The sequence below is a fragment of the Lontra canadensis genome, unplaced genomic scaffold, assembly GCF_010015895.1.
Source record: "Lontra canadensis isolate GAN:19392208 unplaced genomic scaffold, GSC_riverotter_1.0 scaffold113, whole genome shotgun sequence".
Taxonomy (NCBI): domain Eukaryota; kingdom Metazoa; phylum Chordata; class Mammalia; order Carnivora; family Mustelidae; genus Lontra; species Lontra canadensis.
Genome location: NW_022631107.1, coordinates 2454596 through 2474475, shown reverse-complemented (window position 1 = coordinate 2474475; position 19880 = coordinate 2454596). Strand labels below are relative to the sequence as shown.

At 43.4% G+C, this 19880-nt stretch overlaps 1 protein-coding gene across 1 annotated transcript in view; it reads right to left on the bottom strand.

Moving 5' to 3' along the window:
- Positions 1 to 2678: 2678 nt before the first annotated feature.
- Positions 2679 to 19880, bottom strand: part of FBP2 (fructose-bisphosphatase 2) — a 31911-nt gene continuing 14709 nt past the window's right edge. Inside the window, exons 4-7 of the mRNA XM_032840495.1 lie at positions 14830 to 14970; positions 12060 to 12197; positions 6148 to 6267; positions 2679 to 2952 (exon numbers count right to left, since the gene is read on the bottom strand). Coding sequence (XP_032696386.1) covers positions 2758 to 2952; positions 6148 to 6267; positions 12060 to 12197; positions 14830 to 14970 — 594 coding nt within the window. The 3' untranslated portion in view covers positions 2679 to 2757. The remainder of the gene's footprint in view (positions 2953 to 6147; positions 6268 to 12059; positions 12198 to 14829; positions 14971 to 19880) is intronic.

Genomic DNA, 19880 nt, shown 5'->3' with positions numbered 1-19880 from the left:
AATAGCATATCGATGGTCTTGCTTTTTTTATTCAATCTGATGCCCTGTGTCTTTTGATTGGAGCATTTAGGCCATTTACATTCAGAGTAACTATTGAAAGATGTGAATTGAGTGTCACTGTATTACCTGTGAAGTCGCTGTTTCTGTATAATGTCTCTGTTCCTTTATGGTCTATGTTACATTTAGGCTCTCTCTTTGTTCACCGGATCCCTTTTAATATTTCTTGAAGGGCTGGTTTAGTGATCAAATTCTTTTAGTTTCTGTTTGTCCTGGAAGCTCTTTATCTCTCCTTCCATTCTGAATGACAGCCTTGTGGATAAAGTATTCTTGGCTGCATGTTTTTTCTCATTTAGCACCCTGTATATATCATGGCAGTCCTTTCTGACCAGCCATGTCTCTGTGGATAGGTCTGCTGCCATCTAATGTTTCTACCCTAGTAGGTTAAGGAGCTCTCATCTATAGCTGCTTTCAGGATTTTATCTCTGAAATTTGCAAGCTTCACTATTATATGTCAGAGTATTGAATGATTTTTATTGATTGGGGGGTGGTTCTCTGGGCCTCCTGGACTTGAATGCTTGTTTCTTTCCCCAAATTAGGGAAGTTCTCAGCTGTAATTTGTTCAAATAAACCTTCTGTCCCTCTCTCTCTTTTCTCATCTTCTGGGATCCCTATTATTCAAATACTATTGAACTTTATGGTATCAATAATTTCTCAAAGCCTCTCCTCGTGACCTAGTAGTTTTTTCTCTTTTTCTCAGCTTCTTTATTTTCCCTCATTTTGTCTCCTATATCACTGACTCTTTTCTGCTTCATTTACCCTAACAGTTAGAGCCGCCATTTTTTACTGATCTTAGTAATAGCATTTTTAGTTTTGACCTGATTAGATTTTAGTTCTGTTATTTCTACCCTAAGGGATTCTCTAGTGTCTTTTATGCTTTTTTCAACCCAAGCTAGTATCTTTATAATCATTACTCTGAGTTATAGCTCTGACATCTTATTTACATCCGTATCTGTTAAATCCATGGCAGAGAGTATTACCTCTGCTTCTTTCTTCTGTTGTGAATTTCTCCTTCTAGTAATTTTGTCCAGAAAAGAAAAGAGGAAAGAATGAGAAAGAAAAAGAAGGGGGAAAAAAGGAAAAAAAAAAAAAACAGCAATAATCAACAACAACATCTTCAGGAAGTGATTCCGGTGTACACTGTGTACATTCTGCTGTTGTGTTTTGGCTGCCCTTTCCCACTGGTCCTTCCTCTACAGAGTTCCTCCTTGTTTTGGGGGGAGGTACCTTTAAGTAGGGATGCTTTGTTTTTTTGTGTGTTTTTATTTGTGTGTGTGTGTGTGAGGTTAAGCCAGAAGCTGATGTTTTAGAGTTTTCTTTAATTAGTAGACCTGGTATATGCTGGGGTTTGTGTTTGTCTTCTTTGGGAAAGGCCTGCTGTGCTGGTGTACAAGCTGACTTGCCTTTAGAACTAGCTCCTGCCAGGTCTGGGTATGGGGTTTAGTGTAAGGGATTCAAGCCTCTACCAGAGGTGCTGTGTTTATCTCTGGAATCTGTGCTGGTGGACGGGAAGAGGGCGTCATGTGGAGAAGGTAGAATATGGTGTCACCTCATCCTTTGTCCCCAAGGGGGCAGAACCCTCAGCAGCTGTTGCTCAGGAGGCCCTCCCAGAAAAATCCAACAATCTCCTGTGGCCTAGGCCCTCATCAATTTCCTGCCCTAACCTATCTATGTCCAGGTCATTAGCATGCCCAGAGCCACAGATCTACTGTATTTTATCTCGGCCAGTGGTTGGGATTCAAAACTCTAAGTTTTAAAGTGCCTGGTAAGGTGTGCATACCCAATGCTGTCAGCAGGCAGGGAGGATCAGGCTGTGTCCAGCATGATTCCATCCATGAAAAGCCTTCATACAGTACATGTGCAGAGGTTAGAGTTTATCATAACACTGACGGAAAACTGGGGCCAGGCTATCAGCCATCTGCACTACTCCCTACTCCCTTTTTCCTAGAAAAGCCACCACAGAGGCTTGGATCTATTGTGGCAGACAGTAAAGCAAATGCCCTCTGGAAAGGGGAGCAATTTTTCCCTGAGCAACCCAGGGATCCACTCAACAGCTACTTATGGGGTCACAAACTGCTGCAATCCTTCTGACTTCCTCTCTCTTCCTGACTTTGTTCTGCAAACCAGGCTTACACCACTTCCCCACTCCACGGCTTCCCAATCCCCAGTTCATAGCTGTGTACCACACTTATGCCAAATTCCCTCACTCCATACTCCTCCCATCCTGTTCCTAGTTTTTCAAAAACTTCAAGGCTAGTCTAGTTGTATTCAAAACAAAACAAGTTCAGGGTCTGCTTAGTACTCTGTCATCTTGGAACCAGTCTCCACTAGGTTCAAATTTTAAGCCAACCAAGGCAAATTCGTAACTGATCTCTAAACCTTTTGCCCAAAAAATCCATAGCTGCGAAGTCTCTGGCTGGCAGACGTGGAACTCTAACCCTATTAGATGTTATGCTTGAGAGAAGACAGATCAAATTTGTTCTTTTCCAAATGTGGGTTTTTACTTTGAGCCCTTCACATGGAGCACAGAATCGCCTCTGGCTTCTGGAGCCCCGAGGAGCCCTTCACTGCTGCTCTTCTGGGGCTGACTCAGGGGTTTGTCTTTTGTGACTCATCACCACTGTTTACAATGATTGTTTATTTAGGGCCCTTAATAGAAGGGACATGACAAAGAAAAGGCAGCATTCCGGGTGGAACCCACTACCTGCCTGCCTGGCTTTTCTGTACACAGGTGAGGTACTCCTTCACATCATCTGGGGACCCCAGAATGAGGGGGACTCGCTGGTGGATGGACTCCGGCTTCACGTCCAGCACAGGCTGGGTGCCTGTGGTCGCCAAGCCTCCAGCCTGCTCTATGATAAAGGCCACGGGATTGCACTCATACAGGAGCCGGAGCTGTGGGAAAAAGAGAGTCAGGTGGACAAGTTCTGCAAGTGGCCCCAAAATCCCAAAGCCACACCCCTAAAGCTCGATGGGGAATTCCAGCAGCTGAACTTCTGTCTTGTTAGCATGACTACGCCAGGTTCATGGCCATGTCTTTGGGGCACTGCTGGTCAGTCTTTACCTGTCTTGTGACCTTTGTGCTTATGAGAGGCTTGCCTCCTCCCTTGGGAAATGAGACCTAGATCCTTGCTTGCTGTTGGTTCAACAGGGGGCCAAACTGATGCTGAGCGCTGGACAGGAGCCTGCATTTGTGAGGCCTTATGGCAAGGGAGCCATCCAGCTTGGGTGAAATGGAAGGTCACCTAGAGAGTGCTAGGTGGTCTCTCAGGATAACTTCAGTGTTCGGGATCATGGGGAAGAACCCCACATCATCGACCTGACTAGGTAGTTTGCTGGGGTTTAAATGGCCTTTTCTCTTGGCCCCCAAGACAGAATTAACATCCCCTGCTTGCACTCCCACAGTATCCTGAACATTCCTCTTCCTATATTTGTCACACAGAGGTGTGTTTCATATCTGCCTTCCTCCTTACACACTCGCCCTTGAGGGTAGGGACAGAATCTGTCTGGGTTGGACATTGTGGCATCACCCTTCCCAGTAATGTCTGACCCAAGGGAAGTGTCTAAACAAGGCTACTGTGTCCCTTGCCCAGAGGCTCCCAGTGGAAGGCAGAAATGGGCAGGATGGGGAAGGTAAAGTCAGCTTGTGCCCTGCTTTCCAAGTCATGCCTGTATACCCAGGGCTGAGCTTATCCTGAGCAAGGACTTCTTCTTCTAATAAGCACTACAGGAACCAACATATGTCTGCCCTATGTCCTAATGAGTGCTTGGGGAATTGAATAGAAATGGGCTGGACCCAATGCCTTTTTTAGGCTTATTTCTGTGATTGTGTTGTGATGCACTCCTCACCAACCCACCCCCTACAAAAAAACACACACACATCCCATTAGATTCAGGGTGACAGGCTAGCTGCATGTTCTAGCCCAGTATCATACTATCTTTTCCTTCCTTCCCGATAGGTGCAAAAACCTGTATTTAAAAGATAACAAGTTCCTTCCTGTAATCAGCTTACAGAGTGGTTGTACCAGCTTTCTATAGCCTTTTCTTTCCCATTCTTTTCTTCAAACCCTTTCTGAAGATCATCTGAAACTCTTTGAGAAGCAGTCATAGCTTGTGCTGATTTTTGAATCGTTGTTATTTCATGGTGAGAAGCAAAATATCTCTGGTCTAGGTTAGAGAGACAGGTATTCAGGAGAGAGTAAGTTAAGATTCTGAGGGTATTTACTGGCGCTTTGGTATAACAGTATACACTGCCCTCCACCCTAGACCTCCAGGGTCCAAAGAAGCCTCAGTGGGTGTGGACACGCTTGGATCCATTAGTTTGGTCCCTGTTCACCCAGAGCAGGGACACTGGTGGCCAGCTGGTCCTGCACAGCTACCTTTCAGCTTCTAGAGTTTGGTTCTTTCTTTCCCCCTTTCCTTGCTCTGGGTGCTTGAGGATGAGGGATTTGGGATGTCAAAGTCTCAGACTTTGTTAGCCATGTTAGCCATGTTGATTCAGATATTTAAAAGAAAAAGAAAAAAGCACAACATCCTCATATAAAGTTTGTCTTTGAGCCAAGGCTGCCCTTCACCTGAAGTTGTCCTTATAGTAAATTCATCTTAAAACACAATGTGCAGGTCTTCGTGTTGCTTTGACTTGCAGCCCATGTGATCTACTTTTTTTTTCTGCAGTTAAAATCTAAACAGATACACAGAGAAAAGCACACACAGGAGAAAAGGCGTACGCATCTACCCCACCACCAAAACACACACCAATGCACTCACAGGGACCACCAAAGCTAAAACACAGAGATCAGGAACCAATGGTATTTTCAATAAGGATGGTGATGGTGTCATGAATATAGATCTATACATGGAATTCTATGTCTTAACAGAAATGTCTCGTAATTCCATGTGCATATTTTCTGATCATTGTAAATCATTTTTAATAATTGGTAAGAAATAGACTAATGTTTTCTGTGTTGGAACTGAGTAGTCAGCAAGCATGGTTCTATGCAAGCATTCCGCAGGTTATAATATACCTGAGCTCAACACTCACTTGAAGAGAAATTCCTGACACACTAATCTGCATATTAAAAATCTTCCCACTGGTCTCATGTGCTCTTAGATTTCTTTTTTTTTTTTTTAGTTTTAATTTTTTTTTTTGACAGAGATCACAAGTAGGCAGAGAGGCAGATAGAGAGAGAGAGAGGGAAGCAGGCCCCCTGCCGAGCAGAGACTCAATCCCAGGACCCTGAGACCATGACCTGAGCCAAAGGCAGAGGCTTTAACCCACTGAGCCACCCAGGCGCCCAGATTTCTTATCATGGCTTTGAATCTGGGATTCAAAAATTCAAATTGCACACCCTGGGAGACAAATACACACACAGCCAGTTGTGGGTATGTCTGAGAATACAGTAGATCTTTGTTTTGATTTGTCTACTTACCTACGATTTCTATGGTTGGCTAAAAAATCAGACACGTTTCCATGGGAGGGTCTATTCAGGATAGATGCATTCGGATCTTAAGATTCGCATCTGATCATACAAGTATTTTGGGGTTTGTGTCATAAAGTTGCAGTAAGATCACCCGGAGGCTACCTTTCCAGAAGTATTAAATAAGTTCTGAGCAGAAGTTCTTACTCTAAAGTTTGGGAGCTCTCTGGAGGATTCATGGGTAGACTTCAGGTCATCTGTGAACCCCTAAAAACGTATGTAATGTCTGCTTATGTGCATTTATGTGCATATGGAAGTGGATCCATAGCTTTCATTAGATTCTTGAAGGGTCTCTCATCCAGAATTAGGCGTTGCTGAAGCTACAAGTCAGGCACAGCACGTAGAAAGCGGCAGATGAACACAGCTGACTCATGGTGAATGACAGGCATGAGACCAGGGAATGCAAAGACCAGTGAAAATGGCCATTAACATCTTCAGCCTCTACCACAGCCTCAAAATCCATTAATGGGAAATACACCTCTTTTTTCTTCCACCTGCACACTCACAAACAGATGTGAAAAGGACAGAGCAGTAGCCAAAAAGCAGGCATGAAGAGAAAGGGAACTCCAACTGGCTTACTGACCAATACAGCCAGGGGACAAACGAGAATTACCTTGCCCTTCGGATTTTTCTGATTCGCGGGGTACAGGAAGATCCCTCCGTAGACCAGGGTGCGGTGCACATCGGCCACCATGGAGCCCACGTACCGGGCCCCATAGGGAGCACTGCCATCCTAGGAGGCGGAGAGAGAGGAGACAAGATGCTCGCCTGGATTAGATACTCCCTTACCCACGTACCCTGCCTTAGGAGGTTTACAGAGCAAAGCAAAGTAACTGTTAAACCTTTCTAAGGAAAGAAGGTGACATCAGCAGCATTTAGGCTTGCATTAGACAAGCAGGAAATAGTCACCTCCCACCAACATGAATTGAATTGCAATAAAAGCAGGCACTACCAGTGATCCCAAACCCTGAATATTAGGTGGAATGCAAAATGTGCCAATTACTCTCCTAGTTAAAAACATGAGTAGGACTGTTCACAAATCACGTTTAAACTCATCCCAATAAGTAATTTTTCAGCATCTTATTTATGCCTGGCACCAGGCCAGGCCCTGAGGATGCCAAAAACAAGAAGATAGTCTCTGCCCCTAAGGAACTCCCAACTGAAGGGAGGGACTAACATACATAAATGAATAAAAATAAATGAATTTACAATTTTATGATAAAAAGAGGAATAACCCAATTTTAAAGATAGACCAAAAACTTAACCTACACCACATGACAAGTTAACTCAAAGTGGTTGGAAGACCAGCACATAAAGAGCTAAGGCTATAAAACTCTTAGAAAATATCAACAGACTTTTTGGGGAAGAAACTTGAAAGAATTGGTATTAAAATTCTCTGACAAAGAAAACAAGAACATTTGTCAAAATGAAGAACAAGGAAAAAATTATCTCTACCAAATCTAAGAGCACACAGTGAACAATATTTACATATGCAAGGAAGAAATGCAAACACTGACCAGTAGCTCAGAATAGAGCCCAGTTATGGGCCTAAAGATAGACAAGAATTTCATTTATGCTGAACAGGACCTTTCAATCAGTGTGGGAGAGGACTACTGGGGAACAAACAGCACTGTGCTAACTCCTTAGAGAAGAGGTGTGTAAGCTCCCTACCTCATTTTTTACAGCCAAATTATTTCAAGATAAGGAGAGACTTAAAAGGAGAAAATAACAAATAATTTAGAACAAGGCTGTCCAGTGAAATTCTTTGTGGTGATGAAAACACTTTTTTTTTAAAGCTTTTATTTATTCATTTGAGAGAGAAAGAGAGACAGAGATATCAACAGAGCATAAGCAGGGAGGAAAAGGAGAAGCAGGCTCCTGGCTGAGCAGGGAACCAGATGTGGGACTTGATCCCAGGACTCTGGGATCATGACCTGAGCTGAAGGCAGATGCTTAACCACCTGAACCACCTAGGCGCCCCAGGAAAACACTTTTTATCACCAATGTCCCACTCAGCAGCCACTCACCACTGCTGAGCTCTGGTAACGAGACAAGTGTAGATGAAAATAGGATGATTTACATGTTATTTACTGGCAATTAATTTAAATTTAAATAGCCACATGTGGCAATTAGCTATTTATTGGACAGCACTTCTATAGGATCCAAAGCTGAAAGTGTATACATATTTCTAACATGAATAACAGACAAAAGCTAGTTTCCTTCATTTACTAAGTGCCTATCCAAAGCAACAAGAAAAAGAAAAATAACACTAAGTAAGTATTTGCTAAGGATAGAATTAGGCAATTTACTAGGACAAAAGTAGGTGCTTGATAAATACATAAATATGCTTTATGACATAAAGCATAATTAAACATGTGCAAATTGAGCCACAAGGTTCACCTTTTCACCATCAAACAGACAAAAATTTTAGAAAATTCACCGTATCTCACACTGGAAAGGACATAGGAAATAGGTACTCTTTCATATGGTGCCGGAGACTAGAAATTGATGCAACTTTTCTGAAAGAGTATTTGGTAACAAAAGCCCGTGAAATGCTCATATCCTTTGACCCAGCACCTTCAGTAAGACATGTGCCCTACAGATACACTTGCAAAAGGTCATGAGTGTATACATTTGGGATCTCCATGGCAATTATGTCAATCTCTAAATCATGAAAAAGAAAATCAGGTGAAACCAATATGGTCTACCTAATGTTCTAAAAGGGTAGTGGTATAAATATGGAGATGAATGTGCATAATCCTTCCCCCCATCCCAGCTCAAAGAATAAAAGCAACACTTGGCAGTGGTCATCCCTGCAAAAATCCCCTTGGATAAGGGAAGGAGGAAGGTTTCACCTTTAATTTTGTATATTTCTGTATGTTTTACATTTCCTAATCCTAGATTATATTTTTTTAACTGAAGTAAAATCTACATCAGATAAAATTAACAATTTTAAAATATACAGTTCGGTGGCATTTAGTACATTCATAATATGGTGCAACCATGACCTCTATCTGATTACAGAACATTTCCATCGTCCAAAGGAAAACATCATACCCATTCAGTAGTCTCTGTCCTCCCTTCCCCCAGACCCTGGCAACCACTAATCTGCCTATGTCTCTACACGTTGACCTAATCTTAGCAAATGGCTTTTTCCACTTAGCATAAATGTTTTTGAAATCATGATATCGATCAACACTTCTTTCCTTCTTATGGCTTGTAATACTCCCTTGTATGGCTGTACCATCTTTTATTCATCCACTCATCAGTTGATGGACATTTGAGTTGTTCCCACCTCTGGTTATTGTAAATAATGCTGCTGTAAGCATCTGTGTGCAAGTTTTTTCTGAATATATTGTTTTGAGTTATTTGGGGTATATACTGAGGAGTGGAATTGCTGGGTCATACGGTAACTCTATGTTCAACTTTTGAGATATATTACTTGTTAAATTTTGTTAACAAGAAAAGATACTAGTTTCAATCAAGTGAAAATATTACAGACTATTTATTGACTTCTTCTTTGGGCCTTTCTTTATTTAAAAAGAATTAAAAATACTTAATAAAAGAAAGCAATGGCTTCATGCCAATATCCCCCAAGCTAGCCTCTCCTGCTGTCATTTCTGTCCTTCTCTCTTCTCAGAGAATTGCTGAGGGAAGGGCACACAGATTCTTTTCCCTAATTTCCTTTTAATCTTTCTAAGGGATCACTGCCAACCTCCACCACAGCCAGGAGGATGCCCACCACTCTGTTGAGTATATTCCCCTTCGTCCAAAGTCAAAATTCCTTTTTGTATCTATAGGAGGAAATTCTGGAATCCAACTTAGGGTTTCACTATAGCTCTGTTTGTCTTATCAGTTAGAATTGGAAACTCCCAATACAATCCAGCACTTCCATCAAAATGATCATTGTTTTTTTACATCAAGAAGAAAGTCCCTCCCTGGACTATGAAGCGTGGCCTGAGGAAATTATCAAGCATTCACACCGGCGTCCTGCTGTTACACGTAGACTAAACTTTCTGGGCCAGAACCAACTAATGCCTAGTTTTCAGTTTATGGAATTTGTAAGGGATTTTATGTAAAAAGTAAGCAAAACCAAAATCTTCTAGAGACAGAACAACTCCTTTTATGCTAGGGGAAGATGTATATTAAATCTGGAGTTACACATTAAAAAACAACTGTAGGATTCTAGAGCCTTGCTTATTGTGGGGAATATGTGTCCTCCTTTGCTGTTGAAAAAGGTCTCATCTTTGAATCGACACAGAAATACTGATTAATACATTGTGCTCAATAGTCTATCATTTCCGCAATGAGTGAACACTGACTTTCTGTTTTCTAGGAGGGATTGCTCCACTGAACAGCTGTTATAGAGCGAGGAGGAGATCAGAATAACCTGCTATTTAGATCCTACTGCACAAGTCCTACCCGTTTGCATACTGGGTGCAATAATGCGCAGCCATCCATGGGCTATTTGAGTGACATTAACCTGTTCTGTATGCAAAATGCACACACTCCCTTTTATTTTAGTTTTGTCTCACTGTCTCCATTCTGAGAATCTGTAGATCACTTTTATGATCTAGTGAAATTTCTAAGAAGCTGCCCAGCACAGTACACTTTTTCAAGTGTGGATGAAAATCCATTCATGGATCGTAAAATCCATTTAATGGGTCATTGCTAAACATGTTTTTGAAAGGAATGAAATGCAATCCAAACAAATGGACTGGAACAAAAAAGACCAGATCTGATCAGAACAGAATAGAATTGAATAAAAAACAAAAGAAAATAATGAAAACATATCTTAGAGCACAGTAGACAGTAAGGCAATTTACTTCTGTCTCAGTGTGCGCGTGCATGCTTGCACAAGTGTGCTCTGAATTAGACATAAAATGCATTTGTTATTAATGGTCACAGTCAAAAATTCTTCAGAACCTCTGGCCTGATGAACTTCTCTTACTCCTGGGACATCTCTTGGGAAACTGTGTAGATCCTCTTAAGGTATTTACTCCATTTTGCAAAATTACAGTGGCTAGATTTACCTTAGAACCTAGTGTCTTTCTTCTAGCTGTAATCAAACCATCTAAGCTGGACTGTGAGAAAGGAGACAAGAGAAACCCTTTTTTTTTTTTTTCTTTTAAAGAGCAGAGAGCATTTCCTGGGAGGAGAAAAAGTTCAAATGGAATTGAGAAAGATCTTAAATATCTCCTAAGAGTTCTGGTTTTACTGAGAGGGTGAGGGATTCATGTTTTCTCTCTGACTAGCATAATAATCATGCCCTTTCAGTGGTTTTCCACTTGGGAGCTCATCCTGTGGTACGATTTACAAGGGGTCTTCATGTGTTCAGACTGTTCACGAGCTGTCAGTCATTCATGGGCTACTGCCTTTTTTTCCTTACCTGAAACCCCTCCTTCAAAGAGACGTATGATACTTTTTGTGCAGGACTTGTATTTTTTAGAGGTACTTGTATTTTTTATGGGCTCTAGAGGAGGCACCTTTTAGCTTAGAATGGGGGCCACTTTGAAACATCTCCAAGACCAGAAACATGTAAATAATTTTGAATTTATCACCTTACAATTCACATCTTGCGACTCTTGCCCTCAAGACATTGGATGGGTTCGTGAGTGTTGGAAAATACAACCCTATGAAGGAGAGCTACAGGAAATGGCACTTTTGAGAATTTCACTTAAAAAATAAATGAAAAAAAGTAGAAAGTTCTCTATAGCTTCACCTTGGGCCTGCAAACACAGGTCCCGGGATCCTGTTAACTAACTGCCTCTTAGTCCTGTGGCATCACAAGCTCTTTTTCCAAGGAGTTCATGAGGACTTCCAGGGACAGCCAGGCTGGCCCACCACACCACTGCCTTCCCACCACAGGACAAAGGGTGTCTCTTATGGAATTCCCCAGAATTTGGTGAAAGATAGTTCCACTTGTAGACAAGCTTGCATTCCTCTTCCAATTTAGACCAGACTTTATACAGTTGACCTGGAAATTCTTTGACTCTACTCTCACACCCATCTTAAAAGTTCTCTTAGAATGATGGACATGTTGAATGGATCTTAAGGACTTCATTAATAGACACATGAAGTCCAGAACTTGGTAATCCCGTTGAAAGACAAAAAACATCCTAAAGCTTGGGGCAAACACAAGGTCTTGATATTAGGGCATATGAATGGGACTTTCAAATATAATTACTCCACCTAAAAGCAAATAAAAGTGAGTGAGCAGAATCTATACACGGTAGCTCAGCAAACAAATGACCTGACAGGTTCTAGCCTGAATCCCGAATTTTGAAAATGTGGTCTGTTTCCTAGAAAAACTAAACTAGGGAGTATTATCTTGAGTAGGTAACTTCTGGCTGTAAAAGACGTTGCTTGTTTATGAAGAAAGGCAGAGCCCATCATTCTCATACTGATCAGATCCATAAACAGTGGCATCAACTTCTTTCAACCAGACCCCCAAAGCCGCCACCCAAACAGGGACCCACTGAGGCAGCATTCTCCCTGCTACTGCCTTAAGCTTTCTTCACTCACCTCAGGAAATTTCTTTTTCTGCACATATTCTGTGGTGGCAGCATCAAAATATTTGGCATAGCCCTCATTGAGACTGTAAATCTTCCCTTTCTGTTTTATCTTGACATCTTTTTCCACCAGGACAAATTCACCGAGAGCCTAGAAAGATGAACAGAAACACCAGGAAGGAGAGAGATACCAGGAAACAGAAGCCAACAGCGCTGCCCCCAACAATCAGAGAGCATCAGAAGGTGTGGGCCTCCTCGAGGACCCAGCTGGTCCCTGTCCTTCGGCAGCTCCAGTCGTGCTCCAGCAAGAGATGAAATAATTCAAAGGAAAGAGGGAATGTTTCCTTGGTAATTTTTCACTCCCTGTCAGGTCACTCTTTCATTGGGAACTTCGAAGTATTAATACCCACCAAGTTCTCATCCCTAGTTAATTCCTAATGTTTCCAGGAAGATTTGGGCCATTGACAATGAGAGGAAGAAGTTCCATGGAAGGGATTCGTCATAAAGTTGGGGGATGTAGTCCCCCTACTAATGTGTGGTCCATTGATTTTAATGACTCGGTCTTAGAAATCATGAAAAATTCCCAGTATCCCAGTGACTCTTATACAGGGTAATGAGGAAATCCCTTCAATCAGAAACTGTATTCACTTGGCATAAGGAATAAAAAGGATAAAATGAAAGAAATCCTCAGAATTATTTAATCAGATTATATCCATGGCCCCCACTGTGGTCACTCTGCAGGACACCCCTCAGGTACCATTTATCTGAGTGTTTATGGGCGTGATTAGCTGGCTGCAGGCATCACCTCGAAAGGCTAGATGTCTAAGTCACTAGGATAAAAACCAGGCTTAGAATGTAATCAGTTTTAATGAACTTTGAAGACTAAGAAAATGAAATCCCCCAGGACAACAGCTCACAGCAGGCGGCTAGACTAGAAGGTTCCAAATAAACAAAGCAATTTATAATCCCAGAATATAAAGAGGCAAGACCATGCTGACCATGTCTGAAGTAAGACAGTGATGAGAATACTCAGCAACCACAAATGTAGCTAAGCATCCCTCCCCTCTGCTGCATGTGAGGGACGACTTCTTCTTTACCAATGAATCTCTACCTTCACTTTAATCTTCCTACCTCCTAGATAAAAATTACTGATACACAATCATTTATGGTATCCACTCTCAAGCCAGAACAGACCCTCTCTTTCTTGAATCCTCCCAAGATTATCAAGCAAAAGCCCACCTGCTGTAGACTAAGTCCATCCCAGCTCCCTCCTGGCAGGACTCTCTACTGTCCTTCTAGAGCACAGCCATCCTTGTTCACTAAGCCCAACTTCTTTTTGTTATAAGAAAGTTCCTGATAGTCTCTGGCTCCTGAGCTTTAAGAGCTTGCTGTGGACATTTGTGGAGTAACACTTCTTAAAAGCAGCCTAACTCCCTTTGAAGAAGTAACTCTTCTCATTGGATGTCAATCTAGGAAGACTAAGCTGAGCCTCCTCCAGCCCAAGGTCAGGCATGTGACTTAGCTTGGCAAATGAGATACTCCTCTTTGGCACTTGAAACCTGAGTAAGAGACACAGAATCAGGGGTAGGGTCCAGGCCAGACTGGCCATGCTGCAAGCCCGTTCCTGGGACTCCTGCATCCCGGTGGTCAAGACCTGCCCATCCCGAGCCTATGTCCTGAGCTTTACCATTAATATGGTAACATCTTTTACTTAATTGGGAAGAACATGTACATTAGCAGCAGTCCCACAAATCCATGCTGTCCAAGAGGGTAGCCACGAGTCACATGTAGCAATTTAAGTTAATTAAAATGAAACAAATTTGGGGTTTTTTTTTAAAGGATTTTATCTATTTATTTGACAGAAACAGCAAGAGAGGGATCACAAGCAGGGGGAGTGGGAGAAGGAGCAAGTTTCCCACCAAGCAGGGAGCCCGATGCTCCAGGACCTGGGATCATGACCTGAACCGAAGACAGATGCTCAATGACTGAGCCACCCAGGTGCCCCAAGACAAAGTTTTGAAACCGAGTTTATAGTCACACTAACCACATTGCAAGTGTCCAGTAGCCACAAGAGGCTAGTGTCTGCCATATTGGACAGCACAGATAACAGAACATATGCCGGGTCGTAGAGAGTTCTATTGGAACGTGCTACTCTAAAAAATCCATGTTTCTGTCTAGACATTGGCAACATTAGGCTTTTTTAAATGATTGTATTTCCATAAGCTGAAGAGGTTGAATACATTTTTGGATTAGAAAACTCTTCTGGCGCCTGGGTGGCTCAGTGGGTTGGGCCTCTGCCTTCGGCTCGGGTCATGGTCTCAGGGTCCTGGGATCAAGTCCCGCGTCGGGCTCTCTGCTCGGCGGGGAGCTTGCTTCCTCCTCTCTCTCTCTCTCTGCCTGCCTCTCTGCCTACTTGTGAGCTCTCTCTGTCAAATAAATAAATAAAAATCCAAATATATATACATATATATGTGTGTGTGTGTATATATATATATATATATAATATGTGTATATATATATATATATATATATATATTTTTTTTTTTAAGAAAACTCCTTAAGAGCAGAGCCTGGGCTGATACGACAGACCCCACAGAACCCTTCAAATGCCCTCTTGGGGGGGACATAGGTCATTAATGTTTATTGATGTTGGTGTTGATTCCCCAACCAGATTCCCTTGTCCCAAAAGCAGGTATTAAGTATGAAATTACCCCAGCCAACTGGAATTAAAGCACAGAGACACAGGGAGTCCTCAGTACTGACATGAACACACTGGTACCTACTGGATCAAGCATGAAGAGGTCCACTCCTTGCCCAGTGGAAAGAGCCACCAAGGTTGCACTACCATAGAGGGCATAGCCCGCAGCCACGATATTTCGGCCTGGCTGCAGAGCATCCTTTTCAGAAGGCTCATCCTCTGAAGTCTGTGGAAGAGAAAAGAGAAACATAGGGTGTTATCGTCTCTGGGCAGAACACTCTACCAGAGGCCTGGGCTTCAGATCTCCTTGAACCACTGAAGGAAATGCACTCCTTAGAATTTTGAGCTGAGGCCAATGCATCTGGAGGGAATGCATTGCCATGGTAACAAACGGTTCGAGCCGAACCATTGCAGAGACCATTCTTGGACTCCTTGCTGGTTTCTGAACACATCCATCTGCATCCTGCCAAAAAGCACCCCAAAATGCTAAAACCACAGCTCCTCTTAAAAACTATAAGCCAGGCTCCTTAACTGTTACAGCAACCAAGGTCGTGAAGCTCTGATCTTGTGCCCTATCCCATTGTATGTGCTCAACAGCCCTTGGAGGGAAACATCTTTATCATCTGAATTGTGTAGATGCAACACTCAGGCCTGAATGTTGGAACAACTCACCTGATTACTTTGGAAAAATGAGTAGCACACTGCTGGGCTCTGCTGTGAGAGCTGAGTTGGGGAGCGGGAAGGAGAGGAAGCATGCCCTGCTCTTTCCTCACCTTCATCCGGGGTTCTGGCTTCACAGCAAAGCCTTCAGGGATGGGGGAGAATTCTGGACTAGCCCTGGGGCTGGCCCTGGCCCCTAACATCCCTGTGGCGGCAGATGTGACAGGAGCTTGGAAGGAGAGGCGAATGGGCAGACTTCGATCAACTCTTCAAATCAGAAGACCCAGATGGATTCAGCTCCACAGACCATGGCAAATAGCTGTGACAAATGTGACAAGCTGAGGCTCCAAACTCACTTTCCCAGAGCATGGTGCTCGGTGTGCAAGGCTTAAATATGAACGGTTGGCCTTGCTGCTTCTGAGCCGTTCTATTCCCCGCTCTCTGTTTTCCAGCACAGCTTCCTCTGCTGTTTAATTAGATGCTCTGTTCTCTCTAGATGCCAGTGGATTTAGGCTAAAAGGCCAGTCCAGAAATACTGCCTGGAGATTCCCTGCTGAGCAGAAAATTCCAGAGAATTGCAAAGTGGTGGAGGTGAAGGAAATACCATTGAAGTTATGAAGACCCACTGGTGATTATGTAAATAGGAACCAGAACAACAATTTGAGCCAGAATATTAGACACACATCAAAAATATGTTAATTATGCTAATTAACTCCCCTGAAGAACAACTTCTTCAGGGTAAAATACTAATTTATATTTATATGGGGCTTTATCTTTTTCAGAGTACGTTCCCATCCTCATGCTTTTGTGAAACAATGGAGACTCTCCCTAGTCCTCATTTAAAAGTGAAGGGATGGAGGTCAGGAGGGGTACCCACACATTTTGAAACAATTGAGTGATAAAGCTGGGATGGACCCACATCTCCCAATGCTAAGCCAACATCCTTCTCCACACTGTGATGGAATATGGGTGGCTCAATCTGTTAAGTGTCCTACTCTTGGTTTCTTTTCTTTTTTTTTTTTGAATATTATGTTAGTCACCATCTAGTACATCATTAGTTTTTGATATAGTGTTCCATGATTCATTATTTACATTTAATACTCAATGCTCATTACACTACATGCCCTCCTTAATACCCATCACCGGGCTACCACATCCCCCATCCCCCATCCCTCTCCCCTCTGAAACCCTCAGATTGTTTCCCAGAGTCCATAGTCTCTCACGGTTTATATCTCCCTCTGATTTTTCCCCGTCTGTTTTCCCTCCCTTCCCCTAATATCTTCCATGCCATTCCTTATGTGTCACATATGAGTGAAACCATATGATAATTGTCTTTCTCTGCTTGACTTATTTCACTTAGCATAATCCCCTCCAGTCCCATCCATGTCGATGCAAATGGTGGGTGTTCATTCCTTCTGATGGTTCAGTAATATTCCATTGTATATATGAGCCAACTTCTGATTTTCTGCTCAGGTCATGATCTCAGAGTCATGAGATCGAGCTCCACGTCATGCTCTGCACTGAGCACAGAGCCTGCTTAAGATTCTCCCTCCCTCTCCCTCTCTCTCATGTGCAGTCTCTATCTGTCAAAAAAGAAATAAAAGCTAATTTCCTTTTTTTTTAAAGATTTTATTTATTTATTTGACAGACAGAGATCGCAAGCAGGCAGAGAGGTAGGCAGAGAGAGAGGGAGAAGCAGGCTCCCCGCTGAGCAGAGCCCAATGCGGGGCTCGATCCCAGGACCCTGGGATCATGACCTGAGCCAAAGGCAGAGGCTTAACCCACTGAGCCACCCAGGTGCCCCAAAGCTAATTTCCTTTTAATAGTCTTTATCTTCCCATCTTACATTCTTTCAAATAACTTTTTTTCTTGCAACTAATTACATTTCCACCTGACTTTCTCATGTGTTCAATAAATTGGCCTTGTTTCTAATTCCTGGCCATGTACGCATTCTGAGAACCAGGCCCTGGAGCAGACTCTCAGAGAAGACAAGCAGCAACAGCATCCCCTGCGATCTTGTTGGAAGTATAAATACTAGTCTCCCCACCGCTCCCCCAACCAGGCTATGGAGTTGGAAACTCTGGGCCTCCAGAAAGCTTGCAGGTGATTCTGGGGCATGCCGGTTTGGGAACCACAGCTCTAAAGCATGAGCTCTCAAGAGTCTTTAGAAAAGTGGAAGCTTTTTTTTTTTTACTAAAATCTTTAGTCTTCATCATCGAAGCTTCCGAAATACCTTCACTCGGCCACCAGAATGACCACATTTTCTGTGCAGGAAACCAGAGTTCTGTCCTGCTGATTTCTCCCTGACCAGAGGCTATCCTTCCTCTGAGCTGGGGTCTTACAGTCCCCATACAGCCTAGCACCCTCTCTGTGGCCCTCTGGGCTCTGTGCTGGGGCTTGAAGGGAACCACTCCTTTCCCACTGGCTTCACCAGCTTCTAATAACAGGTGGAACCCTCTGGCCCACAGAAATAAGAAAAATACTTTCTAGATCTCAAGACTTCCCTCTAGCCATTGCCCTATCTCTGTCTTCATCTAGGTCTGTGAGTCTAGAATGCTTGTCTACACTAGCTATCTGTCTTCTGCCCCCACTGCAGCCTCCCAGATATGATCCATCTACCACCTCAGGAGCACAAGGTCCAGTCCTCTTTACCCTACCTCCGGGCAATGTCGGGTCTCTTGGCTGCTGTCTCCATCTTGATATGGGTCTCTCCTGAGCATCTGTCCACCTCCCTCTTTTCCGACTTCCAATTTTGTGATTTATAAGAAATATCTATTTGCACATTCAGATGACCGAAATGCATTTCTCCTATATATTTCATTTTCACCCACAGTTCCTGGCTCACAGTTTCCAAAACCCTCAGACTTCCCTAAGTGTTGAGAATGATAAAATGTCTTTGTCATGCTGATGAATGACTTTCGGACGCCACTGGAAGGAAGCTGGCTTGTTGCCAGGAGAACCAAGCTCTGTAATTATTAGAAAATTGGAACTTTTGACCTCACCCCCTGCAAAGGTGGTAAGGGATGGAGATTGAATCTACCGCCAGTAGCCAATGATTTAATCAGTCAAGCCTATGTAATGAAGCCTCCATAAACCTGAAAAGGACAGAGTTGGAAGAATTTCTGGACTGGTAAACACCCAGAGATTCAGGGAAAGTGGTGTGCCTAGAGAGGGCAGGGACATTCTGCACCCTTTCCCCATACCCTCCCCTAGGCATTTCTTCCATCTGGCTCTTCCTGAGTTATATCCTTTAATAATAAACTGGTGATCTAGCAACATGTTTCTCTGAGTTCTGTGAGCTGCTCTAGCAAATTAATCAGAACTGAGGAGAGCGTCTTGGGAACCTCTGATTTCTAGCCAGTTGGTCAGAAGCACACATAACAACAGGGCTTGCAACTGGCATCTGGATTTAGTGGCCGGGGGTGGATGAGGCAGAGGGCGGTCATTAGGACTTCCAATCTATAGCAGGTTGGTCAGAAATACAGATAATAGCCTGGGGTTGCCTTGTAAGAATGAGCCCTTCACCCCTGGAATCTGATGCTATCTCTGGGTAGATAGTGTCAGGAAAGAGTTGAGTTCCTGGATACCTGCCAGCATCCAAGAATTGCTTGGTGCAGTGTGGGGACCCTACCTCACCCCCATGTTGGAACTGCATCCAGGAACCTTTCATGGCCTCTCAAACTCTCTAGCTGGGCCTTCCTATTTGCTTTTGCCACCTCCTATTCCTCTGACCCCTTAAATGTAGGGGCTCCTCCTGATTCCTCCCCACCCTTGGGGTATCTAACCAGTGCAAGATGGACTTCCTTATCCAAAGTGGTACTCTGAGTTGCTATGAGACAAATTTGATGAGGGTTGGAATAAATGCCTCACCCAACCTGGGCCAATCAGAGTCTGCTCCAGAAATCCAGACCTGGGGCTAGAACACTCTGGTTCATGTCAACTTGGGAGCTGTGGGATGGCACTTTTCTTCTGCCATTAGCCAGAGAACCAGAGAAAACCTGATTCACAGAGAGAGGAAGGAGTAAAGTGGCCATGTGGCAGGAAGGCAAGATTAGAGACTTTTTTCTGGTCCCAGCCTTCTCTGAAGCTGCCATATTCCTGCCTTAGAGTTTCCTAATCCATTCCTGCCATTTACACTAGAACCCTAATCAATAAAGCTCTCTTCTCAGTCTACACACTCCTTGGCAACCGTACCCACAACCAGAGTTCAAAGCCCTACGCACCTACTGATGATTCCTGAGAGCCCAGCCTCGGAGTCACTGCCCACCATACAACCCTAGTCAGGTATCCCGTAGGTACGTCAAACTCAAGATGGAATTTTCCAGGATGCCTGGGTGGCTCAGGGTCCTGGGATGGAGTTTTGCATCGAGCTCCTTGCTCAGCAGGGGGCCTGCTTCTCTTGCTGCCTCTGCCCTGCCTCTCTGCCTACTTGTGTGCACTCTCTCTCTCTCTCTCTGGCAAATAAATAAAAAATCT